We start from the raw sequence: 20,001 nt of genomic DNA, 5'->3' as shown, positions 1-20,001 counted from the left end.
CCAGGCCTCTCACCTCCCCCTACCTTGGGCACCCTCTCCAGGCCCCCAGGACTCAAGTTCATCTGTGTCACGCCAGCTACCCTCCGAGCATACCTCAAACGGGGATGGGGACTCGGGGAGGAGGGTGCCCTCTGATGCAGAGCACTCCCAGTTGTCTCTGCCCCTGGGCACATTTTTAAGAAACTGCCCATAATTCAGCTATCACAGGGACAAACCTGCCCACCCCTACCCCTGCCTTCCACAAAAGGCTGTCTGCTCTGCAGCAGGCTCCTGTTGAAGACAACATCTCCCTCCCCCCAGGTAGCCCAAGATTTATTTCTGGAAATGAGCCAAGTTCCACCAGCAGGCCCACAACCACCATCTGAAACACAGGCTCTCGTCTGTCCAGCGTCCTTGACACTGGCCTGGACACTGGCCAGTCCCCGAGACTGACCAGTGTCTGGGCAAGGGCCCTGTGAGGCTGACGGAGGAGAGCACAAAGCCCTTTCCAGCGGCCAGCCGGGCACCACAAGGCACTGTCCAGTCCCGACTCCATCCTGCAGGGGCCATGAGGCGGCACAGAAGGCCCTGGGGGACGGGTGTGGGTGGAGCCAGACCACTTCCAGGCCCCGCTCCCGGGAAGCTGTGACCCTGCTGTTCCTCTGACTCTCACGTGGGTGCTGACAACTCAGCGTCACTAAACCCCATCTGTGACTGCTTTCCCTTCGTTGCTATAGTGAAGAGCCTCTGGTGGTCACAGAGTCAGCAGGTGACCTCACAGCCTATCCATGCAGGCTGAGGAAAAAGCAAGGCCAAATTTAGCCAAGCCCTGCAGGGACTTAATGTGCTGTGCTGGCCAGCTCCCAGGCCCAGTCTCAAGACCAGACACACAGGACCTTCTCACTGTTCTGTTTCCCCAAACCTCTGCCATCTGGGAACGCAGCCCACTGGGCCGTGCGGTCCTCACCCTAAAGGACGCATTGCCCAGTCAGCAGAAACAACCCGAACTCACACTTACTCTGATGACCCCAGCATTTTCTGGAAGCCCCACCAACAATCATGGCTGATTGTTGTCCTGAAATCCTGTCAGATCAACCAGCTTCCATATGTTCTAGCTTATTTGCTCCTGACAACAGCCTTATGAGATAAGGGGAGCAGGGAGCCTTTTGTTCACGTTTTCTAACTTCATTAGACAGAAAAGCTGAACCTCAGAGAGACCACTGACCGGAAACGGCAGGGTGACAGGCTGCAGGGCTGGAGCCCAAGTCAGCGCCTTCTCTGCACGTGTTCCCTAGCCCGGCTCTGTTCTCTGAGGATGACCATGTTCCAGGGTTCAGGGCGGTCCACTGTGGGTCATAAAAGACCTCTGGACCTCTGTTCTAGAACGCATTCTCAACATCTGACAGCATCCACAGCACCTGCAAGGACGTGTGCTCCCACACAGGGTTGTGGGCTGACAGCCTGCCAGGGTGGAGACCCTGCATCACTGCCTTGGTTCTCGCACGGCCTCCACCTGGTCTCCCACAGGGAAGGACCACATGGAAGTGGATTTCACGCCTGCACGCTGTGCTCACTTCTGACTCTAGTCTAGAACGGTGGTTGTCAACCAGACGATCTTCTCTTTCGGGGTCTCCTGGCAACATCCCAACCTGGGAAGGGGTCCTGACATCCACGGATTCTACAAACAGCCGACAACGCACAACACAGAAGTATCTACCCAAACGTCAACAGCACTGAGCCCGGAACGCTGCCTGGAAGTCACAAGGGACTGTCTCCAACCTCGAGCTCAAGGGGCCAGCCGCCCGCCAGACACTGGACCACAGCCTGACGGACAAGGTTGTTAGGATGGAGTGGTGAGCTCAGACATCCCCCTCTGCTGCCCACCTCTGCTGCTCAGGTGAGGCATCCTGACCCCAGAGGGCAGTGCGTGGAGCACCCCCCCAGGAAGGGCCACGCCAGGCCCACAGGCCCACGCGCTGGGCACACCACCCCACCCTTCCCAGCCCTCCGGCGTGGCCTGGCTCACAGGAACTGTCCATCCCTGCCATCCACGCAAGGGCTGCCCACACACCCGCCCAGCCCTCCAGAGCAGGGCCTGGGGAACAGAAGCCCACAGGTCCATCAGGAAGTCCGCTCACTAGCCCAGGGAGAAAACCAGACTTGGAAACACGATGTGGAAAAACACTGCTTCATTTTTCCATTTCCCAAAACATCCTCTGCGGGCTTGCAGGGCCCGTCGCAGCACGCCTGCCTGCAGCTGGGCCCGATGTGCTCAGGCCTCCGAGTGCTCGTGTGCCAACCGGAGCTGACCTGACATGGCAGAGCCCAGAGGGCAATGATGCACACTCCCTGCTCAGCCAGGTTTCAGGGTCATTTGATGTGAGTGGAGTCTGGAGGGGCCCAAACTCAAGACAGATGAGAAGGTCAGTGTTTCCTGTCCTGATGATTCTGCTCCAACTGTCAGCACAGACTCAGGCAGACCCGGTCTCTCCCTCTCCTTCGGCCAACCCCGCCCAGGGCGCCAGGCCGGGCCACTGCTGAGAAGTGTAGAGCAGTACGTCAGCTGCACCACCCTCGGGGCCTCTTAGAAGGTGTGATAAAATGCGAGAGCAGAGAAGAAACTGGGGCCCAGGGAGCAGCACTGATCATCCCCCTGAACACAAGCCCGTCTCCTTGGGACTGACAGGCAGGAGGGTCCCAACAGACCCTCCTGGGGAGAGGTTGCTCCGGTCTATTCTCACTGACATGACTTCAGGCTTGGTTTCATTCGAATTCATCAAAGACAGCTGATACGGAGAAAACGAGGAGAAGCTGGCTCAACATCACTGCTCTCCTCCTCCGTCTCTTCTGACCATCCCCTTCACGTACCAGGGATGAATGCCCTTGGCTCTCGAATCCACCCTCTTTGCAAAGGCACATCCCCAGCCAGGGGGTGGGGGTCACTGCTAAAAAGCTGGGGACGTATTTCCTGGGAATAACCACACGCTCGCGGATGACACAGGGCGCTCAGGAATGTCTTTTAACGCGTCATCTCTGCGGAGCCAATAAGCAGCTCTTCCCTCTCCCCAGCAGACAAGCCGAGGCTGGAGGCCGGACAGGGCCAGGGCGGTGCTATGTCCTGCGGGCAGACTCCACCGGCTCCGCCCAGGTTGGTTACGTGGCCTCGATCCAGTCTGCAAAATGCCGCCTTCCTCGCAGCTACAGGGGAGTGCTGCGTCTGGACAGCGCCTGGCACAGAAGTGCCGCATGCCGGCTGCATCAACATTACACGTCCTCCTGAACCATGCTCTGAGTTTCTATGACACCAGCTCCAGCAGCAGGTTGACCGGTACAGTCACTGGGGAAGCCCGACACGCCAAGCTTCACTCTGTTTTTATTTGACGGGGACTCTAGGGCAGACATGGGTCATCCCGGCTGTAAACAGCACAGCCCTTGGCGTGGTGTCTGCAGTCGCCGGGAGCACAGCCATCAGCTCACGGCAGCCGCTGAGCCCTGCGACGGCTCCAGCCTCCACTGGGGCTGGCTGCCCACATCCACACCCACTCCCCATGGGGCTGGGCCTCCAACAGTGCTGGGGCCCCAAGGAAGCTCTGCCTCACTGAAGGCAGGCAGGGAGCCGGTGCAGAGTGACCCACGGGAGACCGAACCAAGGGTAAAACCTCTTTTAAAGGAAGAATCTACTGACCCAGAGAAGTCTGTTGGTAGCAAATGCTGGAAGGGAAATTTCACAACGGGTCTCTCCTACCTGGAGATCCTTCTAGATCCTGACTCGGTTCTAGAAAACAGGGACACAAGAGTAAACAGGCTGCTGTAGCCATACTGGGACCACTTCAGCCGTACTGTTCCCCTTCGGGGTCTCAGATCCCTAGTCACACTTTCAGGTCTGACCTCTGAGAAGCCACCTAGCCCCAGGAGGGTCGCCCTCTCGGGAACTCACCTCCAAGGATGTGCGGAGTCACCACCATGGAAGAACACGAGAGCTGAATGACGCACGCCTATTTGGGCCTCTGCATGGAAACAGCCCCGGTGCTGTCACGCGTCTGAGGCCCAGGTCCTCCCGGGGCCCCGGGCCTCGCCTGGCAGCCTGGGCCTACAGGGGCCCCAGTGGGGCCAAGTTTTCTCAGGAAGTTGGCTGTGATGGAGGCCCAGGCACACCGGGACCCGGGGTGCAGGAACTCAAGAGAAGCAGGTGCCTGATTGGAGGGCCCGAGCTCTTCCGGAGACCGGGGCCCCTTAACACAAAACAACTACCAAAGACCCACAGTTCCAGGTGAGGACACTGTGAAACAACAGTGGCATGGTGGGAATAACCCTGATACCTTACACAAGCACAGAAGAGGAACTCAACGCACACACCGAGGACAGGCTCATGCAGTCAACGTACAGTCCACAGTGAGCTGGCAAGGACAGAAAGAGAGGTGAAGGACACGTGAGAGCTAACAGAGATCCCGACTGGACTGTGAGAACTTTCCTGGTCATCACCCACACAGCCCCAGGGGCCCCGAAAGGCATCCCCAAACTGCCCTTTGCACCAACAAGAGGTGTCTGTGAGGGATGGGGGCACTCTGACCTCCCCTGTAGACACTATCAAGGGCGAGGTCAAGTTTGCTTGGCTTGAGTTAGGGCTTGGGTGGGTGGGAGAGGGGGCGACTTGCCCTCTCAATCACTGTCTTTCTTGGAGCAAAGCCTTGTCCCCACCCTTGGTCCAGAGGACCTGTGGAGCAGGAGGCACAACCCAGCACCACGCCTTCATCCCCACAGGTGCTCGGGACGGTCTCCTGGCCAGCACTCGCTGGGTGCAGGGCTGGACCCTGAGGTGCAAGGTAAGCCCTGGTTCGGGAGTCTTGGGGAAGTCGCAGAGCTCTACGAAAGGGCCTGGGGTGTAGGCACGAGTTTCCCCAAAGCCCCGTGCAAGCTGCTACACCCCAGAAAGGCCGTGTGGGGACTTGTCTCCAGTGTGTCCCTCGGGGCAGGACGGAACCCAGGGTCTGTCCCGTGCCCCCATCTGCACACAGGAGCCCTCTCGGAGAGTGTACCAGTCAGGGCAACAGCCAGGGAATTGTTGAGAAAAGAAGAGACTGGGTTTCAAGAAGTTTCGGAAAGAAACAGACCCAAAGGGAATTCTCCAGGGTCTTCACCCGCTCTTTCTCTCCCGGCCTTTTGCAGAGGCCAGGACAGACCCGACTGACTGATTTCTGAGAAAGGGGGACAGGAGGCAGGCAAGAAGAATTCGGGACCCAGCAAGGTGCTGCAGCCGTGCGGGCACCCAAGAGTGGAGGGGAGAGACCCTTCAAGCCAGACCCCGTCTCCTAGAGCACAGCTGTGCAGACGGGGTGGTCAGTGTCCCTCACCCCACTGCGGCACCCTCTCGGGGCCCAATTTAGCACCCAGACTGGCTGAGCCCGGCTCCATGGGACGCACTGCCAAGGTCACAGCACATGTGATAGGGTCTTGGAGGCTCAGCCCTCCAGGCTCCAGCGGTCAGGCAGAACTGGACCCCCAGCTCAGGGTCCATGTCACAGAAAGAAACAGTCGGGAGGACAGACCTGGACCATCCCTGTGGCCTGAGAGCCTCAAGCAGAGGAGAGGTGCCTACATGCTCCTGGGCCTGGCACTGGCTCGTCAGGGGGAGGACACCGGCCTGGGGCCCCAGCAGACACTGGCTCAGGGGGAGTTTCTGTTCCTCACCTGCCCGTCCCCCAGGGCCTTCATGCAGGCTGACTGGATGTGCAACACAGGTGGCATCTTCCTCCACGAAGCAAGCAAATGTCTTCCACCATGCCCCCCTGCCCCCAGAACAGGGGCCTTTCCACTGACAGGAACCTTTACTTCAGGTACAAACACGCTGTCTCCCCACTTCAGTACACCTACACTCTCTCCCGACCCAGCCCCGGAGCGAGAGTCCTGAGGCACAGTGCTGTCAAGCCCACTCCCGAGACCTGCCTGAGGGGGCCCTTCCCACCCTCCAATCAGGAGAAAGGGGAGGAAAAGAAATACTCAGAAACCTGAAGATTGTTTGGAATTTATTCTCTTAAATAAGAACGGTAACATTTGTTAAAAAAAAAAAAAATTAGAAGCACAACACCTTAGTTTCACAGAAAACAGTTTCACGGAAAAAACAAAGTTACACAATTAAATAAAAACAGCTCACAAAGAAACACACCAAAACTCACAACAGCACAGATTAAAGGCAAGCGCGACGCTTCACAGAAGGCAGGCGGAGGTAGAAAGGCGGGCATCCCTGACACAGCTCTGGTCTCCGTACCATGCCTGGAGACCCACTGCTGCTTAACGGCTCAGGAAAAGTGGGGTGTGGAACCCCTTAACTAACTGGTCAGGCCTTCAAGGCCACGCTGAGGCCACTCTCAGGACAGACTATGGGATTCCACTGTCTACAGATACACTGAACACCAAGAGACAGCAGGAAGCTGCAGTAACAGGCCCAGGGAGTCAGACACGCCTTGGAACCGAAGCGGTCCTCAGGGCCCCTGAGAGAGAGCCCTGTGCCCCTGGTCTCTGGTGCTGGGAGTATGCTCTGCTTGCTTTCTGAGACACTCACCCCGCAGTCTCCCCCTCCACCAGGAGCCCGGCTTCTCTGCTCCCTCCAAGCCCTGACCAGAACACTAAGCTAGGCCAGGTCCCCAGGTAAACCAGAACCAAGGAAAGAGAAGCTTTAGAAAAAGCTCCACTAGGATTGTGATTATTACTCAGGGCACAATATGTAAACGTGTACTTATACACATGAAGCTAAACCGGTACAAGCGCATGTGTGTATATATGTAAACGTGCATATATCAAACACCTGCTACACATGAAGTTTAGTACAAGCACGTGTGTGTATATATGTAAACGTGCATACATCACCATTTGCTACGACTCTCAGGACTGGGCAGGGAAGCTGGATGTGGAATTCTCTGCCTCACTAACAGGTTTTCCAGAAACGGAAGCAGACTTGGGAAGCAGTGGGAGATCTGGCAATAACTCCCTCCTGAGGGCAGGAACCCAGGATGGGTTGGAGTCGTCCTGCCATGCGACCGTCCCAGCTGGTGAGGTAAACACCTGGTTTCCGAGTGCTCACTCAGCATGCCCACTACGGAACGCGGGTGCCATGCAGGTCTGCCTAGGGATGGGGGCAGGCAGTGCCCAGCCAGACAGCCGTGTGTGTTAAGATCATCTTTCCGTAAGATGACAGACAATGAAGCCTTCTCCCCGTCCCATGTCTGTCGCAGGGACTGGAAGGACAGCGTTTCTGATCCCCATGACCCCCACCTGTACACTTCAGTTCTGGTTCCCCACCATACGAGGTATAAAGGATGAAGAAAGGGTCTCAAAACCTGCAACTGAGGGTCTTGTACTCAAGGGGAAAACGTACCATCTGGGGTTTTCTTTCTCTACCTGTTCTCCAAATGTTTCCTACAGGCAGGTACTCTGAGGCCAGGGTAAGGAAACCTGTGCCAGGTCCACGAACCTGCAGCAACCAATGTAAGAAGCTCGGAGACAAACTAGTTACAGACTGAGAACAGAAAAGAGGGTTTCTACATTAAAAGCACATCACAAACAAAGATGTTAAACTAGGCAGCAGCCACAGGCCAGGCTGCCAGAGACAGGACGTTGGACTAGGTTCTAACTCACAGGTTGTGTTTGTATTTTTGGCAACAGTAGTAATTTTGTGGTGGAAGAGGCGAACACAAGGGAATGGAGGGAAACGCCACAGACTAAAGGGGGCAGATGCACAACAGCCGACCAGTCACGGCTCCTCCAGCCCCACTTTCCGGGGAACGGGGACCCAGGTGTGAACCACGCTCCATGCACCACTCACTCCTGCTCAGAGTGCAGCCCAGGGCACGTGCCAGGACCTGGCCTGACAACTGCCGTCCACAGCACACATTCTGAAGCCCTCCAACACCTGAATTTTTCTGAATCTCTTCAAAACAAGGTTCCAGTTATATGGTTTTTTTTTTTTTTTTTCTATTAAAGGAGCAGAAAAAAATCAACGTCATGCCAAGTGTAACAGGCACCCATGTCCTGCTCCTCTCCTATGGAGGGGAAGTGCTGGTACCCTGGGGTGTGTCCACACTCAGAGCCATCGTTCTGAAAGCCCAGGTCTCCAAAGGCAGGACCCCAGTGCTCTGGGCACTGGCTCACTGCTGCCCACAGGGTACCTCCAACCAGGGCTCACATCCTAAACCCCGCGTGCTGTGAGAGGTGCGTCTCCCTCAAAATCAAGAAGGCCCACAGGCCTTTGATTCAGTCACAAGCCCAGTTCTCATCTTCTATCCCTGCTTCAGAGAAGGTTCCTCTTCTCTAGGGAACCCTTCACTCTTCACAGCTCCTAAAATCCTGAAGTCCTTCCAAAGCAGACAGACGGACAGCAAACTGAACCAGATCGAGTGCATGACCAGGAACTGCCTGACCCCCGCTGGCTTCATTCTTCTGCAGATGTTCACAAGAGGCTCAGTGCCCTGGCTGTGTGCTGAGCCCCAGGTAGTGCTCACCTGTTCCAAGGCACATGCCCGCATCTCTGCCAGCCCCTCCCCGACTCAGGAGCCCTCAGCACCTCATAAGAAAGATGGATTATAAGTTTAAGGGGTAGCAAGTCCTTTGTGGCTTAAACATGGCTATAAAATGTTGGTCCAACCTGCAGGGCACTTGCAGACTTGCCCAGATCAGAGCGAGGCACACGCACCAGCAGAGCTGAGCTCTCCTACGTCCTGCCCCCGGGGCTCCATCAGTTCCAAAGCGCGGTCAGAGGAGCAGCGCTACCAACCTCCCGTCTGAGGACCAAGAGGACCACCCTATTCCTCCTCCCTTTGGGAATCCTACGACCAACTCCTCTCCATCTAGCTGATAACCTGTCCTTTCCATGTGTTGATTTCTGTGGACGGGAGGACACCTGTGACAGGTGACAGCAGGGCCCTGACGACTTCCTCTCCCGCCGGCTGCAGTGAGCTGGCCTGTGACCAGGCGGGGCTGCACAGGTCCCCGGGACCACCCGCATCTGTGGGACTGTGGACACCCCACGCAGGTTGCTTTGGCAGAGAGTAGGAAGAAGCAGCTTTAAGGGAAAAAACACTATTCTTCACAACAAAGCTGGTTCCCTGAGCCCTTCTCTTCCTGCCTTCCGAGATCAGAATAAATGTTTTTAGAAGTGTGGGTGGCGGCACTCGCCTCCTGATGCAGGAAGAGGTTAAAGTGGAACCAGCCAGGGCCTGTCCTTCAGCGGTCACAGGTGTGGGGAGAGCAACAGGAACTGCCCCAGACACCAGTGCAGCGAAGGGGACAGAGGAGATCCAGTGCAGGTGAGCGTGTGTGCAAACCCCGGGGCCTTCTCACAGCTCCACACTCGGCCTGAGGAGCCCACCAAGAGGGACTACAGGAAGGCCCTGCCGCCCTGGCTTGTCACATAGGTCAGTGCTAAAAGTAGCCAGCTCTGAACTCCTCTTCTCTGGACAGGCCTGGGCTTGGCCACCAGGTGTCTGATGGATGTGGGCAGATCCCAGGGCCCGGCAATAAAACTCTGAGACTTGGAACAGATGGCACGAAGTGTGGGCAATGCCGCTGACCTGACGGTGCCCTACTGGCTCACAGTGGGCCAGTGAAACTCCCCTCGGATCTGCACCAGCACCTCCGACAGCCCATAGAGGAAGGGGACTCCGAAAGCAAGCAGCTGGCACATGAAAAAGGAGTCCGGAGGGTTTTGGGCCGCCTGATGCCCAATCGACGAAATGCTGCACTGGAGGTGCTGGCTCATCCCCTTGGCCTTGTCGCAGAGGCCGAGCGAGTGACGCACCACCCAGCCAAACAAGGAAGTGAGGCTACCTGGGCTTCTCTCAGCAGGGCTGGCACTGGTGCTGGGCCGTCCGCTGGCGTCTGCGGCCGGGCTGTCCTGCAGGGGTCCCCGGGCCTCCTAGGAGAGGAAGATGACTGAGTGAGGCACCACATCTCAAGACACGGTGACACCTCACTGTGGTCGGCTGCCCTCACCAGGCAACCCAGAGATGTGCCAGGACACTCGTCACAGGGGTCGCAGGAGTCACGGTCCAGAGGTGCCTGGTACCCCTTCCCACCAGCTCTCTGCCACCCCAGAGGCCCTCCGGGAAGCAATGGTCAGCTGCTGACACACACAGGAACACCCCATCAGAGAGGATACCAAGCTCACTTGAAAAGACAAGCAGGGAGCTGACTATGCTCAGACTTTTAAGATAAAGTTCTTAGATGAGTGGCCCCCAGAATAAACAAAGTTAAAGGAGTTGGCTACAGAACATTTATTTTGAGCCAAGTCCTTTTCTAACGTCCTCCTCTCAGGAAAGGTGCAACTTTCAAGGCAAAGTCTTTTTTACACAGAACGATCAGAAGGGAGGGGTGCACAGGCTCTTCCCAATGTAGCTCAGGTGCTGGCAAGAACACTTCCATAGTGAAACCCAACATTCGATGAGGCCTGACATGCTGCCCCTCCCCAAATCAGACCAATACCACTTCTCAGACCCTTCCACTCACAGGAAGGGCTGCTCGCTGGTCACCCAGGGTCTGTTGGCCATGTCTGGGCTGTCACCACACTGGATGGTCACCTGCTGCCCCCACCCCTGCAGCCCAGCCCCGTTACCTTTCCAGACAGAGGCGCCCCTGCCGGTCTCTTCCTCTGCGCAGGGCCGGACAGCCGGTAACAGTAGTGTGGCTTGCAGTAGAATTTACCTGCAGGCAGCGAGGGGCAGGGGAAGAGGGAGTGAGCAAGTCTCTGAAATGCCGGATTTGACCCCTGGTCTTGGCACACGCGTCCCCATCGCCCCAGCCCGACCTTGCCCAGGCCAGGGCTCTCATCCAGGAAGGCCACGCCCTCCTCTTCCCTGTGCCCGGATGTGTGGAGGCCACGGAGCCATCACCCAATCAGGGCTCAGAGCAGAGACTGCAGCCTGTACAGCGGGGCCAGCAAACAAAGTGGCTGTGTGTGTAGAACAAAGATGCGGTCACATGAAGAGCTGGAGGAGCATTTCTGGGGGCACCGAGGATGAACACAGTGCTGGAGGCATGAAGGCTGCCACGGGTGGGGCAGCCCTGAACATCAGCTCTGCCGTGGCCCTCTGGCAACCATGTGCGACTCGGCGCGGGTCAAACTGCAGCCCAGATCCTTAGTGGGTCATATCAGCATTAAAGACAACGCAGAACAAATAAAAAAGTCCTACAACTGACCGTGACTAGAACAAAACAGAATTACGCCTAATAAAAAGCATCGGCATGCACAGGGCATCCTCAGGGTCCGCAGTAGTTCCCAGCGCTCAGCTGTGCCCACCTGGGCTGTCTGGGTCCTGGGGTAACATTGCATCCTGTTGCATAACGTGTGTCCTGCTGCCTAACGCGTGTCCTACTTTATAACACGTGTCCTACTGCATAACACGTGTGTCCTGCTGCCTAACGCGTGTCCTACTGCATAACATGTGTGTCCTGCATAACATGTGTGTCCTGCTGCATAACATGTGTCCTGCTGCCTAACGCGTGTCCTACTTTATAACGCGTGTCCTGCTGCATAACGTGTGTCCTACTTTATAACACGTGTCCTGCTGCATAATGTGTCCCACTGCATAACGCATGTGTCCCACTGCATAACCCAAGTGTCCTGCTGCATAACGTGTGTGTCCTGCATAACATGTGTGTCCTGCATAACATGTGTGTCCTGCTGCATAACATGTGTCCTGCTGCATAACATGTGTGTCCTACTTTATAACACGTGTCCTACTGCATAACACGTGTGTCCTGCTGCATAACGTGTGTCCTACTTAATAACGCATGTCCTGCTGCATGTGTCCCACTGCATAACGCATGTGTCCCACTGCATAACCCAAGTGTCCTTCTGCATAACATGTGTGTCCTATTGCATAATGTGTATGTCCTCCTGCATAACGTGTGTCCTATTGCATAATGCATGTGTCCTGCTGCATAACGTGTGTGTCCTGCTGCATAACGTGTGTGTCATACTGCATAACGTGTGTCCTACTGCATAATGTGTATGTCCTGTTGCATAACGTGTGTGTCCTATTGCATAATTCATGTGTCCTGTTGCATAACGTGTGTGTCCTGCTGCGGGTGGAACCACAAGCTTAATTAATGCCAAACTTGGCTTTTCCCTTGATGTTGGTAGTGGAATTCAGTCACAGAGGGGTGTTTTTTCCTTAACATTTTCTTTATTCCCACTTACAGTCAAGGTTTTGAAAGACCCTGTTAGAGAAAACTGTTGAAACCGGAGTAATCCCATTCATCATTCTCATTTGGAGAGAGCAACTCCTTTAACAAATGAACTTTCCTATTCTTGAAGTTAAAAATAAGAGGACCTAACAAGGAACACGATAGAAAAGATCAATGAAACCGACATCAGACTAATTCAGAAAAACAGAGAGAAGACTCAAATAAATAAAATCAGAAATAAAAGACGACATTACAACTGATACCATAGAAATACAAAGGATCCTAAGAAACTACTAAAAACAACTATTTGCCAATCTAGATAACCTAGAGTAAATGAATAAATTCCTAGAAACATAATTTATCAAACCTCAGTCATAAAGAACAAAATCTGAACTGACCAGTACTGAGTAAGGAGACTGAATCAGGGATTAAAATTCTAGCAAAACAGAAAAGCCCTGGACCGGATGATTTCATTGGTGAATGCTACCAAACATTTAAAGAACTAACAACAAGTCTTCTCAAATGTACCCAAACAACTGAACAGGAACACTCCCAACTCGTTCATGAGACCACCATCACCCTCATATCAAAAGCCAGATAAGGAGCCTGCAAGAAAACTACAGACCAATATCCCTGATGAACACAGGTGCAAAAATTCTCCACAAAATATTAGCAAACCAAATTGAACAGCACTTTGAAAGGATCAGACACCATTATCAAGTGGGATTTATTCCAGGAAGGCAAGGAAGCCTCACCCACCACTCTCCAGAGTCCACCCAGGACAGGTGAGGTCCTTCCTGACACTTTGAGCATCATGGATCCCTCCTCCTCTGCACTGTACAAAGTCAGTCTGCACTGTGCCCTGGAGCCCGCGGCCACTCTCATGCTGCCTGCTGCCAGGGCATCCCATGCAGAACCCAGTCTGCTTACACTCTATCCACTCCCACAGAAGAATGTGTCTCCAGGTGTGGCACAGAATCTAGGGGCAAAAATACTTGTGGATCAATTCGCTGGAGCTGGAGGGATCCTTCCAGGCAAACTTCACAGACAGAAACACTGGGCGGGCTTCACTCACCAAGCCCATCGGGGAGATCAAAGGCGTTCTCCAAAGACCCGGTGTGTGGGGTACAGAGAGCTGCACCCCTGCCCTCGCTTTCCATTCGTGTTACTAGAGGACCAGAGGCCACAACAGTAAGAGCCAGCTTTCCTCAGTTCCTCTCACTCACTATTCAAAGAACCTGGATGAGTGACTATCTCCTCATCACAGGGCAGTCCCCTCCTGTGTCAAGGCCACCCCACCAGGATTCACTCCCCCTCCTATTCACCTGCATCTTTTCATCACTTTTGGATCAGTAAGACGGCCTCTCAGAAAGTCCCTCTGGGGTCCTGTAGGAACGGGTGTGAAATCATCAATGTCTTGGGTGACTGTTTCCAATTAACCCCAAGGTTTTTCAGGTGGCAGACACGCCTCTCCATTAGGTTTTTGTTACCAGTCTGCATAATCCTCCACCTTCTGCCTTATCAAGGTCATTCCATTATGAAATCAACAAATACCACAAAAAATCAACAAATACCAGCACAGTAAACCAGACGAAGGCCTGTGCCACGTGCTCTCAATTCCACAGAGATGCAGATGCAAGAGAGAACGGGTGACAACGCACACAACTCGGGCACCTTCGGGAAGCCAAAGTCCGAGAACAGTGGCCAAGGACGCAGCTTCAATGTGCTGCCACTGACCTCAGGCAAGAAACGCGGCTTCTATAAGACTGTGATTCTTCTTCTCTAAAGTAAAGACAAAAAGACTTATTCTCCCCGGCCCCTTTCGTCTTAAGATCCTGCTGTGAGGTAGGAGAGCAGGTTATCTGTGAAGCCAGGGCAGGCGTTTAGGTAAACACATGCCCTTCTCTTCTCCACGGTCACCGAGTCATCTATGACACTGCCTAGTGACTCTATGGATGGATCTACGGGACAGACTCTTAGAACACAGACTAGAGAGGGGTGGGTGGGAATGCTCAGGAGAGGTGGAAAGAAAGCATCTGCGTGAGCAAGCAGTGGGGGCTGTGTCCGGGTGCACCTCGGCATGGGGAGCTCACCGTCCTCGAGGGCGTAGGCGTAGGCTGACAGGCGCAGGGTGGTGGCACAGTGCTCGCACTTGAAGCAGCTCCGGTGGAAGAACTTGCCCTCGGCACTCAGCCGCTCCATCACATAGACCCGCTTCTGGCAGAAATAGCAGGTGTCGCTGCCTCCCAAGTTCTGCGGGAACTCCTTCTTTATGGAGCCCTGGGGGAAGGAGGCACAGGTCAGGGAGAGGTCTCCTAGTACTCCCCAGGTGCACGACCCTCACTAAGCGGCTCAGCCTGGGGAATGGAGTCTCGTGCCCACGCAGCACTCGGCACTGAGTCTGTTCTCCGCTATTTATTAATGATCAAACCAAGTTCTTTCAACAGACTCTGATCTGATGGTGCTCCTGTGGTTCTCCATGGACACAGGCTCCTGGGCCCTAGAGCACTCACTAGGAGATTCTGTGTATACCGTTCACACAACATTCTGAACAACAATTTCAGTCCTGGAAGGTCAGTTACAAAATACAGACACCTCAAAAAACACACACACACACACACCACATGGCACATAGTGGCTGCGTATGTCACTAGAGCTACTTAGAGCAAAGCAGGCGTGTTCTCCAGAGCCGCCTTATCCAGACAGACAGTGCCCTTAGCGTATCTTACCAGTTCCTTCTTGTCTAGAAGGGTTTTGGGTTGTTCTTTCCTTTGAAGCTGATTGGCTATCTGCTCAGCCAATGAGCTCACTCCGCCCGTGTACATCTTTATATACTTCTATTGGTTGGAGATTGTAAAATGACCAGAAAGAAGGAAAATGAGAAGGAAAAAAATAAATAAATTAAGAAGACAGGGGGAAAAAAAATCTTTGAAAGGTATAAAATGAACACAGGTGCAGCAACAAACATGCCAACACGGTGCCCACGAGCAGGGGACAAGGTGTCAGTGTCCACACGCTGGCGTCAGCACAGGCGGGGGCAACGGCTGCAGGGACAGCGAAATTCAGGAAGGAGAACCTGTTGTCTCTCACATCTCTGGATGAAGTGCAGGGGACAGGCAGGCGGGAGGACAGGGTGGATGTGAACAGACAAGAGTGGGAAGGGCCTATGGCCCAGTGGCTCAAACTGCATATGAAGAACTCGAGGGGACACCCCCGCCCCCGGCTCCGTAGACAGCGGGCACCAGAGAGCGGGCACATCCCCGGCCTGGGAGAGGGCTTGGGGAGCTACTTCCTCATTTACTGATAGAAAGACAGCAAGGCCGACTCTCCACCTGGGTAACCTGTGTCCCCGGGGATGACATCTGTCCTCACTGGTAACTGCTGCACTCGGAGGCCCCGTGCTGGGCATCAGAGGCCCTGGCTTTACCAGGAAGAAACTTCCTCTGCCCGTTCTCCCATGGAGAGTTCTGTGTTCCCCTGGGCCCTGAGGCCAAAGCCGTCCGGGCCGGCCAGGGCACTGCTGATGCCGCTGTAGGAGTCTGCGGGGCTGCTGTGGAAGCCAGATGTGCTTCCATCCAGGAGGGGTCCTTCATTAAGTTGAAACAAGATGAAAGAAAAATCCAACCACCTCAACCCTTTTTCCAGCAAAGCTGAAGAAGTCACGAGAAAACTACGCATTTCAATGGCAAGCTTTCTTGTGGAAATCCTGCTTTGAAATCGTCTGCAGGGAATGAGGCTGAAGCCTCGCCACAGCCCATGTGTGTGTGACATTCTCAGCAGCCGTGTGCCAGCGGGTCTGAGGACCCCTCTCTCTTATTCCGCATCCAGAACATGCAGGAGGGCTAGGGATGCCAGCAATCCCGGCAGGTAGCCGTATGGGAAGGAACCACTGGCCTGAGCAGTGGCACGTCCCGGGTGGGGCGAGGACACCAGAGAAACGCTCCAGGGAGACGGACCCTGCGTTAACTACGAGGACAGCAGTGGCGCATCGGGCAGTTCCCAAGGTTCAGCTGGAACTGAGGGCTCAATTATGTTTTCAATTTAAAATAAGGAGATTTCCAAAGATTAGTACCATTTGCTCATTAACTCACAGTTTATACCCACCAGTGGTCGAGAAACACAACTGGCTCTTAGGCCTAAGCCCTCTTTAGATAGAGACATGAGGGGAGCATAAGCCTGGAACAGACAGACACTCAGGTGCAGCCAAGCTGACCCCAGGGGCAGAAAACAGCACACCCCCTGCAGCAGACGAGTGAGTGCATGGACCAGACACCGCGTCGAAGGCCGTGACATGGAGCAAGTTCAGGGTCATCCCGGCTCGGCCGGGACCCTGTGCTCCCACCAGAAACCAGCACCCTCAGCAAGCGCAGCCCAAGGCTGCCTGGCACAAAAGCACCTGTCACCTTCAGTGCTCTTTGTTTTTAGCGTGAACAGCAGATGGTTTTCCTCTCCCAACTCTCAAGAAACAGCCGCAATGTAGCTATCTCTGGACTGACACTGGGGCCACCACACACGCACTCCTTTCTGCACAGTCTGCCAGCCGCTCAAGAACAGGGACAGACAGGATGGGCCGAGGGCCCTGCCACCTGTCTGAAAACCCTGCACATCTGGGACAGCTCCATCGTAGGACCCAGCGGAGCTCATTCCTCACATGATTACAGTTCAAGAGGCACCTGGAATACTGGCTAGCCACCACTCCCTTCAGGATTTAATTACACTACAGCTCTTATTTTATAATGCATTAATAAGAAGGCACGTGGAGTTAACGCTTTATCATTAACTGGTATGGTTGGAATATGGCGAATGTGGGCTGACATGGACGGAACTTGCTGCAGTGAAGCAAGCAGCCGTCTGAACTCAGGTGGACGCCTGCCACCCTCACATGCATGACGGACACACACAGCAGGGTCCCTAAGGAGACAGGAAGGACGTTTGTGTGGGAGAAGAGTGGAGGCTGGCGAGGAAGCGGCTTTGCCCTGAAGGGGCCGAGCTACCTGTCGGAGGGAGTCGGAGGAGGGAGAAGCAGGGCGGCTGGCGGAGCGGAGGCTTAGGGAAAGCTCCCACTGATCGACAAAAAATCGACGAGAAGGCTCAGGTTCTGGCTACAAGATGGAGGAAAAAAAACCAAATGAAATGTGAAATTAAAAGTCACACACGGTCCTGAACACAAAGAACTTGGCAGTTTCAGACCCTTTATCTGGATAACAAATGCAGTAAAAAAAACACTCTTAGTTCCAGCAGCAGCAATGGCTCATTCCAGGCGGTGTCCAGCCCACACATCCTGTGCGCCCTGCTGAGCCCCTCATGGCCTGAGCTGGAATCTCTCTTGGGCAGAGGGGATTCCATCAGCTCATCACTCTGCTGGCCTGACGTGGAGAGGACCACAGGGACAGCAGATCTGCAGCGAAGCTCGCTCTTTTTACATAAAAGCCAGGAAAGTGGCCCCTCCTTCTTCTGGTGGGGCTGAGACTTCTCTGACCCTGGAACCAGCCCCCAACCCTTGCAGCCCCCATGCAGCACGTGGAGCTAGTGGGCCCAGCAGCCAGATTCTCCGGGCCCCAGCGAGGAGGGGCCAAGAACTCGGCGGGCGGTAATTGCTTCGTTTCCTGTAGGTTCGGGCTGAGATACCTGGCGGGTGCAGGGAAGAGGCACCCCTCGGCTCTGAGCTCCCCTACTTCAGCTCACACTAACTGCAAAGCTTCGGGTGTGATGGGGGTGATGAAGAGTGTCACCAGCCTCTGCTTTAGAGGCTCAGATAGAAAAGACCAAACTCCCTGGACGGTAAAGAAGCAGGCGAATGTACAGCTGGATGGGGGTGGTGGAGGAACAGTCTGGCAGGGACATAAGCAGTGACCCTCAAGAGCATCTGGACGGGAGCCCTGCACTGAGGAACCTGGAAACCAGCCCCAGGATGATGAAAGTCCCGCTGCAACCCGCAGCCCCAAGCTTCTACCTGCTGCTCCTTCCAGTCTCTCCTCTCCTTCAACACTCTTCCCTCTGTTCCTGCTAAGGCTCTGCTTCAATCAAAATCATCGGGACCCCCCCCCCAAATATGCATTCCCCAAAGCAGAGGGTTTGGCCCTGTTCAGTGAAAAGGCTGAGATTTCTTCTAGAGAGGAACCAGCCTGGGAAGGACGATGAAAGAGGCTGGGCACATGCAACAGCGAGGCCATGGTGACACGGGTGACGTGGAAAGGCCACGCAGACCCGCCTCAGGGACCTGCTTCCCGTTGCCCTGGTGACAGTACCGAGACACAGGGCTACTGCTACTTCCCTGATGGGCCCGGGGGAGCCGGACCTACTGCTCAGTCATGAGCACACTTCTCAGACAGCAAAGGCAGAGAGAAGCCAAAAAAAAAAAAAGAGAAGGCCCACATGAAATGAACAGGGAGAGCTGATTCTCGCTCTGGCTGCAGACTGGCATCCACTCAGGGATCAATTAAAGGGTAACAACAACCAAGAACGTTCCATAACGTCAGTAAGCTTTTACATGGGCATCTCTGCTACTCAGATTATTTGATAGCCAAGCGTGACTGGCCGTCTGTCCCCGAGTTTCTCAGACAGAGGATCGACAACTGCCCATCACAGACTCCGTCATCACCTTCCTTCCCTGCCCTGTCCTCCTCATCCTTGAAAACTCCCCATGCTGGTAAGAGCTCTGGCTTCCTCGGGATTTCTACCTCAAGATCCCAGACTCGCGGAGGAGCAAAAAAGTTCCTCCTACTTCTGGATCCTGACTTTCCCCTGGAGTCAAAGGCACATATTTACAGGTGAGAAAGGGGGCGGAGGGCAGGAGGAAGAGGCCTTTCATAGGAGCACACGTCTCAGGGTTTTTTTCTGGAGTGGACGGATGCTCCGGGAATGCTATTCCCATGGATCATCACTGCTAGCAAAGAGTTCTGGCTGGGTGACCAGAGTGTGCAAAAAGCAAGGGACAGGGGCCACGCCCGCCTCCCCCCTGCCCCCCGCCCTAGCGTGCCGCGTCTGTGTGGCTGCCAGCGTCCCATGCCATGGGCATGCTTTTACCCTCTCGTGCTGGGGGCTCTGCTTGCCACAGCTGTCGGCATCAAGATCCCCGTGTGTCTGTTGGCAATAAAGCAGAAACTTAAGCTCCATCCAAACTCTCTATCTGGACCTAATGAGTGACAGTGCGACAGAGTCAGAGTTCACTTCAACACACATCCTGCGGCCTGCTGCCCCCAGCAATCACAACCCCATCCACATCAAACCCCCATCACCCAAGGACAACTCCCAGCACAGCTGTCCTGCTACGAGCCAGCCACATGGATAAATGGCTACGGTTAGTACAAATGTGGAGCAGACAGGTTTCTTCCACACAGCAGCACACGGCCAGGCGTTCAATGGGAGGTTAACAGGAGAGGCAGGTTAGAAGGGCGAAGCTTTCCACAACAAGACATTAGGAAGGAAAGGTGGGGAGGTGGAATCGGCTGGAGTAAATGACCATGACAACAGTCCACAGGAAGCTCCAGGGTGGGACATGGTCCCTGAACAGGAACACGGGACAGGGCGAGGAGAACAAAGAACTGTGCGCGGGAGGACAGGGCCCGGTACACAGGCCCTCGCTGTCCTGAGGAGCAGTCATGGGGCTGTGGAGGCCTCCGGTCACTCTGGATAACCCAGGATTCACTGTATGGCCCTGCACCTGTGCAAAACTGACCCAAAGCTTCCGAGTTTCTCTGGAGCCCATGAGCAGGGGGGTCCCTGAGGGCTGGATGAGCCCAGGGCTCAGGTTCCAGAGTCACACACGCGGGCTCAGCTCTTGGATCACTGTTCACTACATGACCTGGCCTCCTGACCCTCTGCCTCGGTCTTCTCAGCTGTAAG

At 54.8% G+C, this 20,001-nt stretch overlaps 1 protein-coding gene across 18 annotated transcripts in view; it reads right to left on the bottom strand.

The window, feature by feature from the left end:
- Nucleotides 1-20,001, bottom strand: part of MICAL3 (microtubule associated monooxygenase, calponin and LIM domain containing 3) — a 142,190-nt gene that overhangs the window by 34,217 nt on the left and 87,972 nt on the right. For 15 of the 18 annotated variants that reach the window (XM_043439754.1, XM_043439751.1, XM_043439757.1 and 12 more), the window contains 6 exons: nt 19,183-19,239; nt 17,151-17,258; nt 14,886-14,993; nt 14,250-14,436; nt 10,583-10,671; nt 9,799-9,886 (listed from right to left, as the gene is read on the bottom strand). In XM_043439754.1, coding sequence (XP_043295689.1) covers nt 9,799-9,886; nt 10,583-10,671; nt 14,250-14,436; nt 14,886-14,993; nt 17,151-17,258; nt 19,183-19,239 — 637 coding nt within the window. The remainder of the gene's footprint in view (nt 1-9,798; nt 9,887-10,582; nt 10,672-14,249; nt 14,437-14,885; nt 14,994-17,150; nt 17,259-19,182; nt 19,240-20,001) is intronic. The other 3 variants (XM_043439766.1, XM_043439767.1, XM_043439768.1) reach the window with 1 other exon arrangement.

The sequence above is a fragment of the Cervus canadensis genome, chromosome 21 (genome assembly GCF_019320065.1).
Source record: "Cervus canadensis isolate Bull #8, Minnesota chromosome 21, ASM1932006v1, whole genome shotgun sequence".
NCBI classification, from domain to species: Eukaryota; Metazoa; Chordata; class Mammalia; order Artiodactyla; family Cervidae; genus Cervus; species Cervus canadensis.
This window is presented reverse-complemented; position numbering and strand designations above follow the sequence as displayed.